This window comes from Podarcis pityusensis, assembly GCF_964106645.2.
Source record: "Podarcis pityusensis genome assembly, chromosome: 8".
NCBI classification, from domain to species: Eukaryota; Metazoa; Chordata; class Lepidosauria; order Squamata; family Lacertidae; genus Podarcis; species Podarcis pityusensis.
The window spans coordinates 75,909,645-75,930,831 of record NC_138033.1 but is presented as its reverse complement, the minus strand read 5'-3'; the positions used below and the strand labels follow the sequence as shown (position 1 = coordinate 75,930,831).

The 21,187-nt window shown below is 45.0% G+C and overlaps 1 protein-coding gene across 3 annotated transcripts in view; it reads left to right on the top strand.

Annotated features, from left to right (window-relative positions):
- EXOSC10 (exosome component 10) overlaps positions 1–21,187 on the top strand; it is a 30,734-nt gene that overhangs the window by 1,492 nt on the left and 8,055 nt on the right. For 2 of the 3 annotated variants that reach the window (XM_081018230.1, XM_081018228.1), the window contains exons 3-16: positions 861–984; positions 1,682–1,786; positions 1,943–2,111; positions 2,514–2,625; positions 3,222–3,297; positions 3,692–3,802; positions 4,801–4,944; positions 6,577–6,767; positions 7,777–7,933; positions 13,289–13,437; positions 14,543–14,593; positions 15,314–15,425; positions 18,813–18,863; positions 19,919–19,997. In XM_081018230.1, the coding sequence (XP_080874356.1) occupies positions 861–984; positions 1,682–1,786; positions 1,943–2,111; positions 2,514–2,625; positions 3,222–3,297; positions 3,692–3,802; positions 4,801–4,944; positions 6,577–6,767; positions 7,777–7,933; positions 13,289–13,437; positions 14,543–14,593; positions 15,314–15,425; positions 18,813–18,863; positions 19,919–19,997 (1,631 nt within the window). The remainder of the gene's footprint in view (positions 1–860; positions 985–1,681; positions 1,787–1,942; positions 2,112–2,513; positions 2,626–3,221; positions 3,298–3,691; positions 3,803–4,800; positions 4,945–6,576; positions 6,768–7,776; positions 7,934–13,288; positions 13,438–14,542; positions 14,594–15,313; positions 15,426–18,812; positions 18,864–19,918; positions 19,998–21,187) is intronic. The other variant, XM_081018229.1, reaches the window with a different exon arrangement.

Here is a 21,187-nt window from a genome sequence, read left to right as displayed (position 1 = left end):
TGCTTGTCCCTCCCAACAACCCCATCAGCTCCCCCCCCCGGGGGGGGGAGGAGGTGGTTCTTGGGAATGAGTAAGTTCCCACACAGTTGGAGACCGAAGGTGGGTTAGGAGACCAGCCAAGGGAGAGGCAGCTGCTGGAGACACCACCACTGTCTCTTAGGTCTAGCAGGAGCCAGAAAAGGCAGCAGCAGGGACAGATCTTGCACCACAGCTTTCTCAAACTGCCAGATGACCTAAGGTAAGGGAGGGAGGAGCCCCAGGTCACTTCAGCTTAGCATTTCGGAGGCGAAAGGAAATTGGCATCAAGTAAAGCTGGATAGGGACGTGGGTGGCGCTGTGGGTTAAACCACAGAGCCTAGGACTTGCCGATCAGAAGGTTGACGGTTCGAATCCCCGTGACAGGATCTGCTCCCGTTGCTCGGTCCCTGCTCCTGCTAACCTTGCAGTTCGAAAGCATGTCAAAGTGCAAGTAGATAAATAGGTACCGCTTCGGCGGGAAGGTAAACGCCGTTTCCGTGCGCTGCTCTGGTTCGCCAGAAGCGGCTTAGTCATGCTGGCCACATGACCCGGAAGCTGTACGCCGGCTCCCTCGGCCAATAAAGCGAGATGAGCGCCACAACCCCAGAGTCGGTCATGACTGGATCTAATGGTCAGGGGTCCCTTTACCTTTACCTAAAGCTGGATAGGCAATTAGTATGACCTATGGAGCCAAGAGGGGCTGATGTACCAAAGTGCTTGTATCAGTAGAGATTGTAGGACTAAGATTGCAGGTTCTGGTCACAGCTTGATTTCGGGGAGCCAAGACACGCTGCTAAGGATTGTGTGACACACTACAATACCCTGTTTTTTTCTCTTCCCAGCATGAGCAGAGTGATGCAGTACCATGGCTGCCGCAGCCACCTCCGGGACCGGAACAAGGTCACGGAACTGGAAGACAAGTTTGACCTGCTGGTCGATGCCAATGATGCCATCCTAGAAAGAGTGGTGAGCATTGTCGGGCCATGTGCACTGCTTCTCACTCCTAACACCCCACCCCTGAACACCTAGGGGTTGCTGCTCCATGAGAATCCCATGTTGGGTGTGCTAATAATAATAATAATAATACCCCGCCCATCTGACTGGGTTGCCCCAGTCACTCTGGGCAGCTTTCAGCAAATATAAAGGCATAATAAGGTATCATACATTTAAAAATTCCCTGAACGGGGCTGCTTTCAGGTGTCTTCTGAAAGTCAGATAGTTGTTTATTTCCTTGACATCTGATAGGAGGGTGTTCCACAGGGCAGGCATGACTACCGAGAAGGCCCTCTGCCTGGTTCCCTGTAACTTCACTTCCTGGAGTGAGGGAACCACCAGAAGGCCTTCAGAGGAGGACCTCAGTGTCCGGACTGAATGATGGGGGTGGAGACACTCCTTCAGGTATCCAGGGCCGAGGCAGTTTAGGGCTTTAAAGGTCAGCAACAAAACTTTGAATTGTGCTCAGGAACATGCTGGGAGCCAGTGTAGATACTTTAGGACCAGTTTTATATGGTCCTGGTGGCTGATCCCAGTCACCAGTCTTGTTGCTGCATTCTGGATTAGTTGGAGTTTCCAAGTCACCTTCATTGGTAGCCCCAGGTCCTTCCCCCAAAATTGCATCCTCCACCTGCCACCCCTGGTCTCACACTGTGACCTGCAATTTCAGGGCATGCTATTGGATGAAGCAGCAGGTGTCAACAAGAACCAGCAGCCTATCCTCCCCTCGGGCTTGCAGCCTCCTAAGACCATTGTCTCCAGCTGGAACCGCAAGGTGAGAAGCGTCCATTCTTCCTTTGTCCTTTAAGGGGTTCTTTCTCTTTAAGCCAGGGGTGGGGAAACCTGTGGCCGTCCAGACGGTGTCAGACTACCATCAGCCCCCACCCCAACGGTCAGGGCTGAAGGGGGTTGTCTGATTTTTCTCTTCCAGCAGACTGGGGAAGCCAACAAGCGAACGAAGTCAGAAACCTTCCGCCTGCTGCACGCCAAGAACATCGTCCGCCCTCAGCTCAAGTTCCGTGAGAAGGTGGACAACTCCAACACCCCCTTCGTCCCAAAGCTCTTTGTCAAGCCCAACGCTCTGAAGCCACTGCCAGAAGGTAAGGGCATGCCATCCCCAAGGCAAGGCTGGGAGAGACTCCCTGCCTGAAACCTTGGAGAGCTGCTGTTGGTCAGTGTAGACCAGTGTTTCCCAACCTTGGGTCTCCAGCTGTTTTCGGACTACAGTTCCCATCATCCCTGACCACTGGTCTTTGCTAGCTAGAGATGATGGGAGTTGTAGTTAAAAAAAAAAAGCTAGATGCCCATTGTTGGGAAACACTGGTGTAGACAACACTGAGGAAGGTGGACAAAAGGTCCCTAGCAGCTTGCTATGTTCCTGTTCTCAGAGTGCAAAGGTTATTATTGCAGAGGGAAAGCAGCAGGCTGCCAATTAAAAAATAAATAAATGCTAGAAAGTAGATCCATCACCTCTAACCCTTTTTTTCTCTCCGGACATCCAGTGCTCTCGAAAACCAGGCGGGAACGGAAGGAACGCCCGGAGGACTTGGATGTGCCAGCTGCCTTGGCCGACTTCCTCTATCAGCAGAGGACCCAACAGACTGAGCAGGACATGTAAGAGAGCAATTGGTCAAGCAGGTCGGGGCCTTTCAGTTCCCCTGAGTTTGACAGGTGGCCGGGGGTGGGGGAAGGCACCCACTTGTCAAAATGCCTGGCGGCACGACCAGCACAAAGCTTCGCAGGACCCAGGGATCAGCTTGATTGTCGAGGCTCACACACCCTGTATTGGCCCAACCATGTCCTTCGTTGGCTACTAGCCAAGAAGGTTACATCCTCCCGCCTCTGTCCAAAGCAATATGCCTTTGAATGCCAGTTATTGGGAAGCGCAGGTAAGGAGAGAACTGCTGTTGCGCTCTTAAGCTTTGGGGCATCTGTCTGGCCACTGCGAGAACAGGAGGCTGGACTAGACAGGTCCCCTTTGCCCTGATCCAGTTTCGGGGCTCTTCCTGAGTTCTTACGTACCTGCCCCCACACCTGTGATGCCATGTTTGACGTCAGGTATACAGCAGGTGTGTGTGGTTTGTCCCTAAATGGTCTGGCAGGCCTAAATATCTCCCTAGGCAATTGATTCTGCATCTGGAGCTTGCTCAGAGCTCTCTAACTTTCCAGAGCTCTCTAACTTTCCCTTCTCCTTCCTCTCATCATAAAAGGTTTGCTCACCCTTACCAGTACGAATTGGCACATTTTTCACCACCAGCCGAACTTCTTGAAAAGCCACAAGTTCAGGTAAGCTTTCTTTCTTTCTTTCTTTCTTTCTTTCTTTCTTTCTTTCTTTCTTTCTTTCTTTCTCAAATAATGCTTCTTTCTCAAATAATGTTTCATTGAGTAGATCACGCACAAAAGTTAAAGCCTTCTGGCTTCGTGCCTGCCGAGCTGTAATGCCTTGCTACACCTTGTGTAGTGGTTAAGAGCGGTAGACTCGTAATCTGGTGAACCGGGTTCGTGTCTCCACTCTTCCACATGCAGCTGCTGGGTGACCTTGGGCTAGTCACACTTCTCTGAAGTCTCTCAGCCCCAATCATCTCACAGAGTATTTGTTGTGGGAGAGGAAGGGAAAGGAGAATGTTAACCGCGTAGTGATAAAGCAGGATATCAAATACAAACTCTTCTCCCCTCCCAGATGTTCAGGCCCCTGGAGGAGACACCCTGCCACTTCATCTCCACCTTGGACGAGCTGGTGGAGTTGAACGAGAAGCTGGTGGGCTGCAAAGAGTTCGCCCTGGACTTGGAGGTAAGAATTTGTCCTGGTTTTTTAGTTTTGTGTCCTGCAGCAAAACTTTTGCAATGGGCCGAGAAGATCCAGGTGTGAAGTGCTCATAGCTTGGATTCAGCTTGGATCTTCTGTTAACTCCACAATCTTTCAAATCATTAATTTAATTCACACTTCTGACAGAGTGCAACTGTGGTCCTATACGGGCCTAGAAAGCTGCTTTTTATACAAAACCAGATGATTGGGTCCATCTAGCTTGGTATTTTCTAAAATGACTGGCAGCTGCCATCCTGGCTTTCAGACAAGGAGTCTCTCCCAGCCCTACCTGGAGATGCTGCCGGGTAATTTATTTATTTCATTAAAAAAATTACACCACTGGATTGTAAAAAAACAAAAACAAACAGTTTACAAAGGCAATAAAGCAATGACATAATCAGCAAAAGCAGTAAAAATAACTATTAAACATTCAAAAAATTAAAACCAGCTGTAAACTAAAAAACTGATTAAAACATACATCAACATTCTGCATGCCTGGGTAAAGGTAAAGGGACCCCTGACCATTAGGTCCAGTCGTGACCAACTCTGGGGTTGCGGCGTTCATCTTGCTTTATTGGCTGAGGGAGCTGGCATACAGCTTCCGGGTCATGTGGCCAGCATGACTAAGCCACTTCTGGCGAACCAGAGCAGCGCATGGAAACGCCGTTTACCTTCCCGTCGGATCGGTACCTCACGGTACCGCTCACCCCGTTGCAGGGATTCGAACAGCTGACCTTCTGATCGGCAAGTCCTAGGCTCTGTGGTTTAACCCACAGCACCACCCGCGTCCCCATTTGTATAAGGTGCGCCACCCGCATCCCTACATGCCTGGGTAAGGCTTGTCTAAACAAGAAATGTTTTTAGCAGGCTCTGAAAATAGTTCCTCCAGTTACCCACCCAGGGAAGGCGAGCTGTTGTGTTTGCTGTGAATTGATGGACCCCTTTCCTTTCTTTCTCTCCCTCTCTCATGCTGCCCTCCACAGCACCATTCCTACCGGAGTTTCCTGGGCTTGACATGCCTTATGCAGATTTCCACCCGGACAGAAGATTTCATCATCGACACGTTGGAGCTGCGTAGTGACTTGTACATCTTGAACGAGACCTTCACAGACCCTGCAGTGGTCAAGGTGAAAGGCCTTTTTTTTCTTATTACAAATGGCAGAAGGTTCAAGTTTGGGTTTGCCCTTCACCCCGCTCTTCCAGTCAAGCTTAAAACAACAAGCTGATGCAAATAAAATCTAGCAGGGTTGTCCAGGTGCTTCTTCTAAGGACAGATTCCTCAAGCTGAGGAACTGAGCCTGGAGGAGCAGCCGGGCTCCTCTTGGTTCCTCAAGTCACCTGGCCAGGCTGGACCGATGAGTTGCAGTGCCCTTTTTGGCCATTTGCATTAACGGCTCTGTAGAGCAGCAGACACCAAGCCCGTAAGCATAAGGATGGGCAGGCTGTGGCCCTCCAGATGTTCTGGGGCTCCCAGCTCCTATCTGGCATCTTCTCTTGTGTCCAGGGACAACAGTAATTGTAGAAACATGGGGGGGACGACCCATTTGCATTAACGGCTCTGTAGAGCAGCAGGCACTAAGCCCATAAGCCTAAGGATGGGCAGGCTGTGGCCCTCCAGATGTTCTGGGGCTCCCAACTCCTATCTGGCATCTTCTCTTGTGTCCAGGGATAACAGTAATTGTAGAAACACGGGGGGGGGGACCCTTGCAAAAAGCTGCGAACTGCCCCAGGGGTGCAGAAATTCAAGTGCTTAGACCAGAGTTTCCTAAACTTGGGTCTCCCAATTGTTTTTTGACTACAGTCTCCATCATCCCTGACTACTGGTCCTGCTAGCTAGTGATGGTGGGAGGTTCCCCCCCCCCCCCCGTTGTTATTTATACTTTTCAAGTTCATACGTTTCATTAGTTTTACAATCAATTTAACATTTCAGAGTTTGACTTCCTTCCCCCTCTTTCTGCGGTTCCTTACATTTATTTTTTCATATCTTCTGCATATCTAAATTAACTTAATTTGCCCATTTATTCATTTTCTTTACATATATACTCTTATAAAACTGCAGGTTATTACAATAATCCTGCCAATGTTTTTATCTGTTTGCAATTTGTCTGTAAGTATTCGATAAACCATTTCCATTCTTTTTATAAAAAGATTGTTATCTTGATTTCTTATTCTTCCGGTAAGTTTCGCCATATCTGCGTATTCCATAAGCCTATGTATCCATTCTTCCTTTGCTGGTACTTCTGCTTCTTTCCACTTTTGAGTGAGTAGCATTCTTGCTGCTGTAAATAAATAAATTTCTATACAGTTTAGTTAGTTCTGTCCCTATAATTCCCAAAAGAAAAGCTTCTTGTTTTGTTTTGTTTTTTTACAAAAGTTATTTTGAACATCCTTTTCAATTCATTATATATCATTTCCCAGTAAGCTTAAACCAGGCATAGGCAAACTCGGCCCTCCAGATATTTTGGGACTACAACTCCTATCATCCCTAGCTAATAGGACCAGTGATCAGGGATGATGGGAGTTGTAGTTCCAAAACGTCTGGAGGGCCAAGTTTGCCTATGCCTGGCTTAACCTTACTACAAGACCACCAGGGATGATGAGCGTTGTAGTCCAAAAACAGCCGAAGACCCAAGTTTCGGAAACCCTGGCCTAGGCAGTGCCAACCTGGAATGACCAGAAGGATACATATACGGGTGGGTGGGAAGACAGGGAACCTTCTTGACATTTCCCCCGCTATTTATGGCTCTGGTGCTTCGCAGGTCCTGCACGGGGCCGACTCAGACGTGGAGTGGCTCCAGCGAGACTTCGGCCTCTATTTGGTGAACGTCTTCGACACCCACCAGGCGGCTCGGCTCCTCAATCTCGGCCGGCACTCCCTGGACCACTTGCTCAAGCTCTACTGCAAGGTGGATGCCAACAAACAGTACCAGCTGGCGGACTGGAGGATACGGTATGGAGGGGTGTGGGTAGATTTGGGATGTTCCAATCCCATCTTGAGGTTATACCAATGTGAGTCTGTGCAACAAGCTTCCATCCACCCTGGTCTCCCAGAACCAGAAGAGGCATGAAGTGGGAGGGGCAACGATAGACAAGCAGGCGCAGTCTTTGATTGCTTGGGGAAAACCCTAGAGAGGAGAAGACATAGATGGCTGTGGGGAGGTGGGGACCTTTAGTCTTGGCAAGTGATCCATGAGGGAAGACCTGCAGGGGATGAGCTGCTGTCCTCATTAGGCCCGATCATCCACCAAGTTTGTGCTGATCCTGTTCTTTTATTATTATTTTATTTATACTTTTGAAATTCATACATTTCATTAGTTTTACAATCAATTTAACATTTCAAAATTTGACTTCCGTCCCCCTCTTTCTGTGGTTCCTTACATTTATTTTTTAATATCTTCTGCATATCCAAGTTCATTTAACATCCTCATTTTATTATCTACTGTCTACTCTTTTAAAACTGCAGATTATTACTCTAATCCTGCTAATGTTTTTATCTGTTTACAATATATCTGTAAATATTCAATAAACCATTTCCATTCTTTTATAAAAAAGTTTGTTATCTCAATTTCTTATTCTTCCAGTAAGCTCCACCTTTTCTGCACATTCCATAAGCTTTTGTATCCATTCCTCCTTTGCTGGGACTTCTGCTTCTTTCCACTTTGGGGCAAGTAGCATTCTTGCTGCTGTAGTAGCATACATAAATAAATTTCTATACAATTTAGCTAGTTCTGTCCCTATAATTCCTAAATGAAAAGCTTCTGAGTTTTTTTAAAAAAATAAAAGCTACTTTGAACATCCTTTTCAATTCGTTAAAAATCATTTCCCAAGGAAATGAAATGTGCGGGTCCCGTTCTTGCTAATAAAGAGTTAACTCCGCTTTGTGTGATTTACTGCTGGCTCCCTCCTGACCACCACACCCGAGATTCCCCGTAATCCATGTTTCTTTGTCTCTCCTCTAGACCCCTCCCAGAAGAGATGCTCAATTACGCTCGTGACGACACGCATTACTTGCTGTACATCTACGACCGGGTCAGGGAGGAGCTTTGGGAGAAGGCCAACGGGCAGCCTACTCAGCTCCAAGTGGTGTGGCAGCGGAGCAAGGACATCTGCTTGAAGGTGAGCTCCCTGTGTTGGGCAGAGGCATTCAAGGGAAGGAGGAGCGCGTACACACACACACACACCCTCCATCCCCAGATAGGAAAATGCAGCACACTAGACAAGAGTTTCAAAAAGCATGGGGAAAATGCAGAGAATACTGTATTTTTCGCCCTATAGGACACACTTTTCCCCCTCCAAAAATGAAGGGGAAATGTGTGTGCGTCATATGGGGCGAATGCAGGCTTTCGCTGAAGGAAACTCTCCACAAGCCTTGGGAGCCCGGCGCGACTTCCCACCAGGCTTCCTAGGCTTGTGGATAGCAGCCTGCATCCTGAAGCCTGGGGTGCACTGAGCAGCGTGCCCCAGGCTTCGGGCAGATTCCCGCCAGGCTCCCAAGGCTTGCGGATAGCAGCCTGTTCTGGGGGCTGGATGTCAGCATCGCCCTAGAGCCAGTGCACCAACTGGACTCTTGCACCTCAACCCCGACTGGGCTAGGCGAGCTGGGTAGCACCGCCAGAGACCTCCTTCTCACAGGAAACGGTCACAGTGCTGTGGACTCACAGCTCAGAGCTTAGAGCACCGGATTCACTGTCTCAATAATACAGTCGTTGCGCAGCAGAGTTTTGCAGAGTCTTGCAGAGTATAAACCACTCGGAGAGCAGCTCTGTAGAATATCTTCCTTTTATTCTATAACTACAACTATGATACAAAACTATATACAGAGCTGAATATTCTAAGCATAAATCAATGCTACACTGAGAGTCTGCAGCTGCTCTAACAGCAATCTTATCTCTAGGATCTCCAACACTCTCACTCTCTCCGATACACACTGACTGACTGTCTCTCACTCACACACACAGATATGTTGCTGGGCAGAATAAGTAGATAGGCAGGACACGCCTCCTTCTCTCTGGAGAGTCAGCAGAGACCATCAGGAGATGATCAGGAGATTCTTGTGTATGGGAGGGGTGAAATCTCCTCATCCTCCCCCATTTCATCCGACCATTTCAAGAATCTTTAACATAACTGCAATTTGCACATACACTCCAAAAGTTGTTCTCTGCTTACAACCTTGGTTAACATATCTGCAGGTATCTCTCTCCCGGCATATAAAACACTTTTACAATACCATTGAATAAGCAGCTTCTGGAAAAATCTTCACACACATTTCTTCCTTTCAAATACAAATTGACATTTCTAATTAGGCAGATTTGAACAAACCATTTTTCAGAACTCAAATACACGCTTTCCTTCAAATATCAGGTAAGGAAATAAATAAAGCGTTTTGTGCTACTACTCTCAGCACACTTCATGCTAGGTTTGAAAACCCCACCAGAGTTGCTCGTGACCGCAGTCTTTGCAAACTCTTCAGAAAACCTTTTCGGTGGTACACCCTTGGTTGTTCTCTCGGACCTGCGCAGAACTCTCTGATCCTCTTGTTCTGGTGCTTCCTCCTCTTTGGGAGAATGGGGAGCTAAAGTATATGAAGCTGCTAAGTCTGAGTCAGCGTCAGACTCACCTGAGGCTTTTGGGCTCTGATAATCTGTGCCATCATCTGGAACTACATTGGCATCAGGATTATCACCACCAACAACACTTGCCTCCCTCTTAACTTTCTTTGCCCCTTTAGCACCATCATCACAAATGGGATGGCACTGAAAAACGCCAACTCTGTCCCATTGTGGATTGTCATCAATACTCCTGGTCAGCCTTATGGTTTTCGTGTCTGTGATCAGAACACGATAAGACCCTTTCTCATATCCTAGGAAAACACCATGTTCTCCACGCTTGCTCAGTTTGTCACCCTGTGAGGTGTGCACCCAAACCTCCGAACCAAAAATTTTAAAATGCTTTACACATGGCTTTCTTCCGTGAAGCATCTCATATGGGGTGCAATTTATACTAGACTGGTACCTCCTGTTATAGACATGACAGAAAAACGAAAGAGCTTCGGCCCAAAAAGGATTGGGTAGCCCCGAATCATGTAACAGCGTTCTGATTCCTTGCTGCAGAGTCTGGTTCACTCTCTCACATAAACCATTCTGCCAGGGTGATCTGGGCGTGGCGGTCCTATGCTCAATGCCCTGTTCAGAAAGAAAACTCTCAAACTCTTCTGAACAAAACTCTCCACCCCTGTCTGTGAAAAGACAACGTACATTCTCATTATGTACATTTCTGAGCCATTTACAAAACTGGCGAAACTTGGTAAAGGCTTCAGACTTTTTCTGCAGCATATAGACCCAAACATATTTCGAATAGGAGTCTATCAGAACCATGAAAAACCTTGAATTGCCTCTAGAGAGCGCTAGGGGCCCCACTAAGTCTGCATGAATGACTTCATATGGTTTCTTGGCCTCTCTCCCAGACTCTGTACCTTTGGGAGCTTGCCTTGCCTTACTCTCTGCACAAGAAACACATTTCATGTGGTAGGGACATTCTTTCAACTTCATACCCTGAACCATATCAGGCATTTTTGCCACAGCCTGGAAATTCAAATGACCATAAACGCGATGGTAATAATGAATACATTGGTCATGCAACTTCTCATTCTTATCTACAGTTAAATTGCAACACTTTTTCTCAGTAGCTTCTGCAGTGCCTGTACCTGAAACAAAAGGCAATTGGTACAATCCATTTACACATTTTGCATACAGAATGAGCTTGCCATCTCTAAGAATTTCACAGCGAGATTTAGCAAACACCACCTTAAACCCTTGACGATCAAGCTGGGAAACACTCAACAAATTGTCCTGAATATCAGGCGCATACAGGACATTCTTAATAGTTGCATTCAGGCTCTTTAAGAACACAGTTCCCTGAGCCATACTCGTGAGAACTGTCCCATCTGCTTGATGAATTTCTTTCTCTTGCTTCTCAAGCTGAACAAAGAGATTCTTATCTTTGGCCACGTGGTTTGAACAGCCAGAGTCGACCACGAAGAAACTCCGCCCACGTTGACTGGAACAGCGAGAGATCAAGGCCTTTGAAGTAGCAGGTGCTTGAGGATTTCTTCCTCCTCCCCCTCTGCCTCTGAAGTTTCCCTTCTTCTTTGAAGACTTCTTACACTGGAAACTCAAATGGCCTTGTGCTCCACACGAAAAGCACCGCTTCAATTTCAAAGCTTTAACAGCAGCAGTTTCACTTTCACTTTCCCCTGCTGAAGACTCAGGCACATTTTCAAGCATATTTTTAACAGCACAGTCCCGGCTTTCTTTAACAGCCTTTCTGCGATCCCACTCATTCAAGAGCACACTAGACACATAATCTTCTGTTAGCCGGTCAGAAGGCATTGTGGAAATCTGGGCAGCTACTCCATCATAAGACTCATCTAGGCTATTAATCATCACCATTGCAAACACAGCCTCTGAAATAGCCAGGTCTCGCTGAACAAGGTCCTGTCTGAGACGCTTTAATTGAGACAGATGGCTAGGCAAATCACCACCTTTCTCCAACTGCAGCCTGCACAGCTTCTTAAAGAAAATCACACTGGAACCAGCATTTTGTCTAAGATGCATATCTCTCAACTTATGCCAAACAGCTTGTGCAGTCTCTTGACCCTCTAAGTTCACCAGCAAGTGGTCTGAAACACTCAAAATAATTGTCCCTCGGGCTTTCATGTCTGCAGCATGCCACTCAGCCCAATCATCATCATCCTTATCTGGAGGGTCATCTTCTATCGTGTGAAATAGCTTCTCCCTCTGTAAAAGCGCTTTCATCTTTACTTGCCAAACTGCATAGGTTTCAGGCGTGAGGAGAGGAAAGGACAGAGCCATCTGGCCAGAATGTGCACAGGCCATGTCTGCTATTACTTAGAGCAAGACACTTCCCTCGTGCAACACAGATAAAGCCTTGACTCCTTCAGCCACTCTCTCTCCCACTCAGAGCGCAATTAACAGGCAAACAGGGATGCTATCTTCTTTCTTTGGCAGTCAGCAACATACCTCCATAAATCAAGCAGCAGCAACAGCAACAGCGGCAGCTTGAACACTCTGCTCCAAAACAGCTCTGCTTCTGGGCACCGCAAATCAGTCCAGCATGCAGCGTCCGTTCCACCGTCCGGCAATCAGCAACAGAAACCTCTGGCGACTGGGACGACTGGGATGACTGGAACAACGTCAGGTCAGACGACTGGAACAACGACTGGAACAACGACTGGGCCCATAACCGATGTCAGCATCGCCCTAGAGCCAGTGCACCAACTGGACTCTTGCACCTCAACCCCGACTGGGCTAGGCGAGCTGGGTAGCACCGCCAGAGACCTCCTTCTCACAGGAAACGGTCACAGTGCTGTGGACTCACAGCTCAGAGCTTAGAGCACCGGATTCACTGTCTCAATAATACAGTCGTTGCGCAGCAGAGTTTTGCAGAGTCTTGCAGAGTATAAACCACTCGGAGAGCAGCTCTGTAGAATATCTTCCTTTTATTCTATAACTACAACTATGACACAAAACTATATACAGAGCTGAATATTCTAAGCATAAATCAATGCTACACTGAGAGTCTGCAGCTGCTCTAACAGCAATCTTATCTCTAGGATCTCCAACACTCTCACTCTCTCCGATACACACTGACTGACTGTCTCTCACTCACACACACAGATATGTTGCTGGGCAGAATAAGTAGATAGGCAGGACACGCCTCCTTCTCTCTGGAGAGTCAGCAGAGACCATCAGGAGATGATCAGGAGATTCTTGTGTATGGGAGGGGTGAAATCTCCTCATCGGGGTCAGGGGAAGCTCGGGCTTCCCCCGCCCCAGCCCCGCGCCGGGGGGGGGAATAAACATTTTTTTCTTTATTTCCCCCTCTCCAAAACTAGGTGTGCCCTATGGGCCAGTGCGCCCTATGGGGCGAAAAATATGGTACTTCACAAAACAGTGCCCTAAAATACATACCTGGACTTGTTTTGATTATTGTCTGCAGGAGACTTTGTGGATATTTAAGTTATAATTAGAAAAATCTTAATAAGTATTCGTAAAGGAAACCATTTATAAGAAGTAAATAAGGAGGACAGATACAGGATAAAGGAAGTCTTTAATTTGGTTGTTTGTATTGTTGTATGTTATGCTCATTGTATGTTATGTTTACGTTTAATGAGGGTAGATTTGTGTATTGGGGGGTGGGGGGTTTATGTTATGTTGTAAATAAAATTCCAATAAAAAAAGGAAAGAAAAAAGAAAATGCAGTATGGAAGGCTTTGAGCGGGTGCTGGGAACTAGAGTTTAGCACAGGGGCAGCCAACCTGTTGCCCTCCCAGGCATCGCTGGACTCCCACCTGCACCAGGCAGCTGGGGGTCAGGGATTCCCCCTGCCAGCAGCAGCACACAAATCCTTACAGGTCGCTCATGCCGCTTCCACCTGCCTCTTCTCCCTTAGAAATACGTCAAGCCCATCTTCACCGAAGACTCGTACCTGGAGCTCTACCGGAAGCAGAAGAAGCACCTCAACAGCCAGCAGCTGGCGGCCTTCCGGCTCCTCTTTGCCTGGAGGGACAAGATGGGGCGGCAGGAAGATGAGAGCACGGGGTGAGCTCTTTTACAGGGGACTGCCGGAGCAGGCTATAGGATCCAGTGTGGTGTAGTGGTTAGAGTGTCTGACTAGGACCTGGGAGAGACGCGGGTTCTGGTTCCCACTTGGTCCTGGAGCTCTCACTGACCCAGTCACTTCCTTGCTCAATCCAGCCTATCTCGCAGGGCCATCGTTGGTATTAAATGAGTGGCGAGCCGTCCACTTGGCCTCCTTGGGGGAGAAATGTGGGGTATAAATGCTATAAATAAAAGGGGAGCTTTTAGAATCGGGAGGCAACGGAGCCCTTGCTCGGCAAAGGAATCCTTTCAAAGCTGCCTGTACCACTGAGCTTCTTGAGCTTGCTGACCGTAAGGTTGGCAATTCGAATCCGCGCAACTCTGGTGAGCTCCTGTTGCTCTGTCCCAGCTCCTGCCAACCTAGTAGTTCAAAAGCAGGGCAGTGCAAGTAGATAAATAGGGACTGCTGTGGCAGGAAGGCAAATGGCGTTTCCATGTGCTCTGGTTTCCATCACGGTGTCCCATTGTGCCAGAAGTGGTTTAGTTCTGCTGGCCACATGACCCAGAAAGCTGTTTGTGGACAAACACTGGCTCCCTCGGCCTGAAAGCAAGATGACTGCCGCAACCTCATAGTTGCCTTTGACTGGACTTAACCGTCCAGGGGTCCTTTACCTTTTACCTTTACCAGCAGTGGAGAACTGGATCTGGCCACCCATTATTATTTCACCCACCCATTCCTTCCTCCACAGGGCATGTTTCACAGGTGGGCAGAGTCATAGTAGGAACTGAGGTTTCTATCTGTCCCCTGCAGGCTTGTTTCCCTTCCTCTTCCTCTGTAAAAGAGGAAGGAGAAAGAGAGTTAAAGCTAGTAATATATTTGGCAGGTCTCTTTACAAGACTGATCTCAATGTGTAGCGAAAGTAGTGGCATTTAACATTTAGTTAGTAATTGATTCATTGGAGGTTTTCCAACAGAGGTTGGATGGCCATCTACCTGTGATTCTCTAGCTGTGATGCTAGCATTGTGGGGCGTTGCACTCGATGACCTTGGGGGGGGGCTTCCAAATCTACGATTCTACCATTCATTTCTCCCCTTTTCCCCTCAGGTATGTGCTGCCGAACCACATGCTGCTCAAGATAGCGGAGGAGCTGCCCAAGTGAGTATGCCTTTTGCTTTGCAAGTGGAACAACAGGCGGTTATTTGCAGCAGCAGCAATGAATGTGCTGCCAACACTTGAGAAAAAATATACATCATGGCCACAAACAGAATAAACTCCCCAAAGCCAAATGACATCCCCATTAAACAAATGCAAGGAACACATCACTAATCAGTAGATCCAATTAATAGTATTTGAAACATTAGCTGAGTCACCTCTTTGGGGAAAGCATGGGGTGAACAGGTGAATTTTGAAACCGGGTGCCCAAATAGTAATTTTCCTTTCCCCCAAAGTGGCAGGTTTTCCATGAGAAAATTTGATCAGAAGCTAGGAAGGAAAAACGCTCCTCCTATCGGAATTCTTTCTGCTTTCCTTCTTCATCCTCTCCCAACCTTTACATCTCTATTGGGGAAAGGCATTGCAGACACCCCTGCGGCTTTTCTTCCTTCTTCTCCTGTGATTGGTCTGTGGCTCCATCATTCTTCTGTGCCCCACCCACATTCCTTTAAGGACCAGCTCTGGGACAGGAAGCGGCTAAGATCATCCTGGTCCTATAGCATCTCAGGGTCAACACCCTGTTGTTGTTGTTGTTGTTGCTGCTGCTGCTGTAGTTGTTACATTGCAGGGGTTGGACTTGATGAACCATTTTGTCCCTTCCAGCTGCACAACGCTAGCATTTTATCTTTTTTAAAATGTCCTTCTCCTTTTGTTGATTTGCAGGGAGCCCCAGGGCATCATCGCCTGCTGCAACCCAGTTCCTCCCCTCGTTCGCCAGCAGATCAACGAAATGCACCTCTTCATCCAGCAGGCCAGAGAGATGCCTCTGTTGAAGGTATGGGGGGGCAGTTTTAAGTACAGGACAGCTGTGTTTCAAAGCAACTGAACAGGTTAATCCCAGGCATCTCTATGGAGTTGGAAGAAGAAGAAGAAGAGGAGGAAGAATTCTATTATTTATACCCCACCCATCTGGCTAGGTTTCTCCAGCCATTCTGGGCAACTTACAGCACATAAAAAATTGTAAAACATTAGACATTAAAAATTTCCCAACAGAGGGTTGCTTTCAGATGTATTCTAAAAGTCAGATAGTTGTTTATTTCCTTGACAACTGATGGGAGGGTGTTCCACAGGGCTGGTGCCACCACCAAGAAGCCCCTCTGCCTGGTTCCCTGTAACCTCACATCTCTCAGTGAGGGAACTGCCAGAAGGCCCTCAGAGCTGGACCTCAGTGTCCGGGCTAAACAATGGTGGTGGAGACACTCCTTCAGGAGAGACTCCTGTCTCTGAATTCTTAGAGAGCTGCTTCCCGTCAGTATAGACAATACTGAGGTAGGTGGGCCAACAGTCTGACTTGATAGAAGGAAGCTTCCTCTGTTCCTAGGATCATACTAACTCTCTTCCCTAATATCACCCTGCTCTTATGCCAAGTTAGCACCAGTTATGCAATAAGAATAAAATTATGCACTGTTTGTCAGCCTTCTAGCATATGTTTTCTTGAGCAGTTAGAATTTTTTTTTTTAATAATTTTTATTAACCGGCCAATCAAATCAAATCACATCACATAAATTCCGAATTACAAAGCCGAATTTTAAATTTTGTTGAGGGGACCCATATTTCATTTTTTTTAAAAATGATATTTATTGGAGTTTCACATGAAAAAAAAAATCTTAATAAAAAAAAAGAAATTTAAAAATAAAAAGAAAAAACACCATACAAAGTACAAAATACAAAAAGAAAAAAGAAAAAACAGTTAAAAACAATTCCTTCTTTTCATCACAACTTTTACATTTACTTATTTCCCGGACCTCCTCATACCTCCCTCTTTTGTATTCCAATTCAATTTGTTTGTCCAGCAATTCCTTTCCCTCCTTTTTAATCCCATCCTTAATCTTAATATAATATAACATTAAATTTTAATCTATTAAAAACCAATTTTCCATTTCTTTTGACTTTTTTAGTCCTAATCCTTAATCTTAATCTATATATAACTTTAAAGCCTGTACAGCTAGAAGCCACTTAATTTCAATCCAACATCACTCTAACATTCTTTAATTTTGCAATATTTCTGTAAATAGTCTTTAAATTTCTTCCAATCTTCTTCCACCGACTCTTCTCCCTGGTCACGGATTCTGCCAGTCATTTCCGCCAATTCCATATAGTCCATCAATTTCATCTGCCATTCCTCCAGTGTGGGTAACTCTTGTGTCTTCCAATACTTTGCGATAAGTATTCTTGCTGCTGTTGTGGCATACATAAAGAAAGTTCTATCCTTTTTTAACACCAATTGGCCGACTATGCCCAGGAGAAAGGCCTTTGGTTTCTTCAAGAAGGTATATTTAAATACCTTTTTTAATTCATTATATATCATCTCCCAGAAAGCCTTAATCTTTGGGCACGTCCACCAAAGGTGAAAAAATGTGCCTTCAATTTCCTTACATTTCCAACATTTATTATCAGGCAAATGGTAGATTTTTGCAAGCTTGACTGGGGTTATGTACCACCTGTATATCATTTTCATAATATTCTCTCTTAGGGCATTACATGCCGTAAATTTCATACCTGTGGTCCATAACTGTTCCCAGTCAGCGAACATAATGTTGTGTCCAACGTCTTGTGCCCATTTAATCATAGCAGATTTCACCGTTTCATCCTGAATGTTCCATTTCAGCAGCAAGTTATACATTCTTGACAAATTCTTAGTTTTGGGTTCTAACAGTTCTGTTTCTAATTTAGATTTTTCCACCTGGAAGCCAATTTTCTTGTCCGAATTGAATGCCTCCATTATCTGATAATAATGAAGCCAGTCTCGCACTTTGTTTTTTAATTTTTCAAAACTCTGCAATTTCAGTCTATCTCCATCTTGTTCCAAAATTTCCCAATATTTCGGCCATTTGACCTCCATATTGAGCTTTTTCAAGGCTTTCGCTTCCATTGGTGACAGCCACCTTGGAGTTTTATTTTCCAATAAATCCTTGTATCTTATCCAAACATTAAACAGTGCTTTCCTGACAATGTGATTTTTAAATGCTTTATGTGCTTTGACCTTATCATACCACAGATATGCATGCCATCCAAATACATTGTTAAAACCTTCTAGGTCCAAAATGTCAGTGTTTTCAAGAAGCAGCCATTCTTTCAACCAGCAAAAAGCTGCTGATTCATAATAAAGTTTAAGGTCTGGCAGGGCAAATCCACCTCTTTCCTTTGCATCTGTTAGTATTTTAAATTTTATTCTGGGCTTCTTGCCCTGCCAGACAAATCTAGAAATATCTTTCTGCCACCTCTTGAAACAATCCATTTTGTCCACAATTTGCAAAGTTTGAAACAAAAACAACATTCTAGGCAATACATTCATTTTTACCGCAGCAATACGGCCCAGCAGTGAAAGCTTCAAATTTGACCAAATTTCTAGATCTTTTTTCACTTCAGCCCAACATTTTTCATAGTTATCTTTAAATAAATTCCCATTTTTTGCTGTCATGTTAATCCCCAGGTATTTAACTTTCTTAACCACTGTTAAGCCTGTCACATTCTGAAACCTCTCTCTCTCCATTGGTGTTAGATTTTTCTCTAAAACCTTAGTTTTTAACTTGTTCAATTTAAATCCTGCAACCTGACCAAATTCTTGAATCAGTTCTAAAACCCTTTTGGTACTAGATTCTGGCTCCTGTAACGTCAGTACTAAATCATCTGCAAATGCTCTCAATTTGTACTGTTTAGCTCCGACCTGTATACCTTTAACCAACTGGTCCCTTCTAATCATGTTCAGCAAAACCTCCAGGACCGAAATAAAAAGTAGTGGGGAAATAGGGCAACCTTGTCGTGTCCCTTTTTCTATGAGGGGACCCATATTTCAAGATCCGAAGGGGGATTCTGATCATCTTCTTGCTACTGCGTTAATGTCCAAATCAGTCCAAACAAAGTTCATAATTCTATCCAGTCTTATCTTGCTGTTTCCACATCACATCTTGTTCATATATTTTCTCTTTATGATCTCTTCTGATAGTCTCCTTAAGCCGATAAACACCAATAATAATCCTGTGTGAATTAGCAGTTAGAATTTTTATGGGCATTCCTTGACTGCTGATATCATTGCTGTTCAGCCTGTGACTGGGAAGTAGACTTGGAGGTGTCAGGGTGGAGCATTTGTGTGTGTGTGCAAGAGATCTTTAATGTGATCTTAATTTTATCCTTATAATTAGTTCTCCTTGCCCCCTCTTAGTCTGAAATTGCAGTTGGAGTGAAAAAGAGAGGACCTCTTCGAAACACAGAGGTAAGCTTTTTTCTGATGCCAATCTTGCATTTGTTTTACTTTTTCATGTACCGAATTTACATACCACTTGACTGGAGTGAGACATCTAAGCGGCTTATAGGGAAATATTAATATTATCAATAGAAAAACAGCTTGAAATAATTTAACCTGAAGTGTAAGAGATTGAGACACATTGATGTGTGTGTATTTGGACAGGCTTGCCTAAACAAAAATGTTTTAAGCGGGGGACTAAAAAGAGTGCAGCGACAGCTCCTGCCTGGTGTCAATAGGCAGGGAGTTCCAAAGTTCAGATTCAGCCACACTAAAAGGTCAGTTAATAATAATAATAATTAATAATAATAATTTATTATTTATACCCCGCCCATCTGGCCACTCTGGGCAGCTTCCAACAGAATATTAAAATACAATAACCTATTAAACATTAAAAGCTTCCCTAAACAGGGCTGCCTTCAGATGTCTTCTAAAAGTCTGGTATTTGTTTTCTCTTTGACATCTGGTGGGAGGGCGTTCCACAGGGCAGGTGCCACTACCAAGAAGGCCCTCTGCCTGGTTCCCTGTAACTTGGCTTCTCACAGTGAGGGAACTGCCAGAAGGCCCTGAGAGCTGGACCTCAGTGTCTGGGTAGAATGATAGGGGTGGAGACGCTCCTTCAGGTATACTGGACCAAGACCATTTAGGGCTTTAAAGGTCAGCACCAACACTTAGTTTCTTCCAACTAAGGAACAAGTATTATGTGACATCCGCAGATCAATGCAGCTAGGTGGGCACATTGGGGGTACGGCGATCCTGCAAGTACTGCTTGCAAGAGGTTAAAGGCTTTACCTGCCAACAGTAAGTAGATAAATAAAAAGTTTAAGGGTTCTGCGTGTTGTAGCTTTGCATGCAGAAGGTCATAGGTTCAATCTCCAGCTAGGTCTGAGAGTTTCTGCCAGTCAGGGTAGGTAAACCTGAGGGAGAGGGGCCAATGGTTTGACCTGATATCAAGCAGTTCCCTATGTGACCAGCCCTTCCTTCAGAATCACGAGGGCTAGGATATCTTTAATTTCCTTTGGCAGAAGCCGGAGAATCATTTGTTTGGACCTCACGACAGCTCGCACGTGCCTCAGGACGAGAAGCCAAACCACGTGGATCCAGGTGGGTCTGGAAAGAGGGGTGAAGAGGGACCCCCACCCCTGGGTTTTATTTTTCCCCCAAATTTTTTTTATTGGTTTTCACAATATTATAAACAAACAAACAAACATAAATCATAGCCTTATTGAAAATTACACTTATTAACTTTGTTAAGTGACTTCCTTGCTTCCCCTTGGTTAACTTTCATTGCATATCCTTTTAACGGTTTTCCAAATCACAATTCTTACAAAATTTAACTTAAACATTAACATCCTTAAATCTTCACATTATAAAATTAAACATATTAATTCATCACTTAACATAAATAAAATCTTAAGTCAATTAAGTACCTGCAAGCTGTTTTCAGTTAATTTAACTTAACATATTTAACTAAATAATCATTAAATTTAATCCACTCTTCCTGATACTCCTCCTCCTTCTGGTCGCGGACTCTTTTGGTTAGGTCAGCTAGCTCTGAAAAATCCATCGTCTTCATCTGCCATTCTTCTATCGTTAGTAATTCTTGGGTTTTCCACTTTTTAGCTAACAATATACGAGCAGCAGTTGTGGGTTAGAACCCCTGGGTTCTAAGTGCACAAACCCCTGTAACTGGTTCACTTTGTTGGCAGGCTCCCACGATTCTGTGGGGGAAGCCATGACAGTTTAAAGCAGTCTAGCACAGCCTTAAATGTATAGTGCAGATGGGCCCTATATAACTGTGTGGGTCTACGAGTCTGTCAACCTAAGTTGCCTCAGGGGGAGTGTTAAAAAGTAAGGAAAGGAGAACCATGCGCCCATCGCGAAATTCGTTTGAGGATTAAAATGTAATAAGTAAATGTTAGTCTTTGTTTAAAAAAGGTTTATTTATACTTTTGAAGTTTATACATTTCATTAGTTTTACAATCAATTTAACATTTCAAAGTTTGACTTCCTTCCCCCTCTTTCTGCGGTTTCTTACATTTAAAAAAAAAAATCTTCTGCATATACAAACTAACTTAATTTACTCATTTATTCATTTTCTTTAAATATATACTCTTATGAAACTGCAGGTTATTACAGTAATCCTGCCAATGTTTTTGTCTGTTTGCAATTTAACTGTAAGTATTCAATGAACCGTTTCCATTCTTTTTATAAAAAGTTTGTTATCTTGATTTCTTACTCTCCCGGATAAGTTTCGCCATTTCTGCACATTCCATAAGTTTTTCTATCCATTC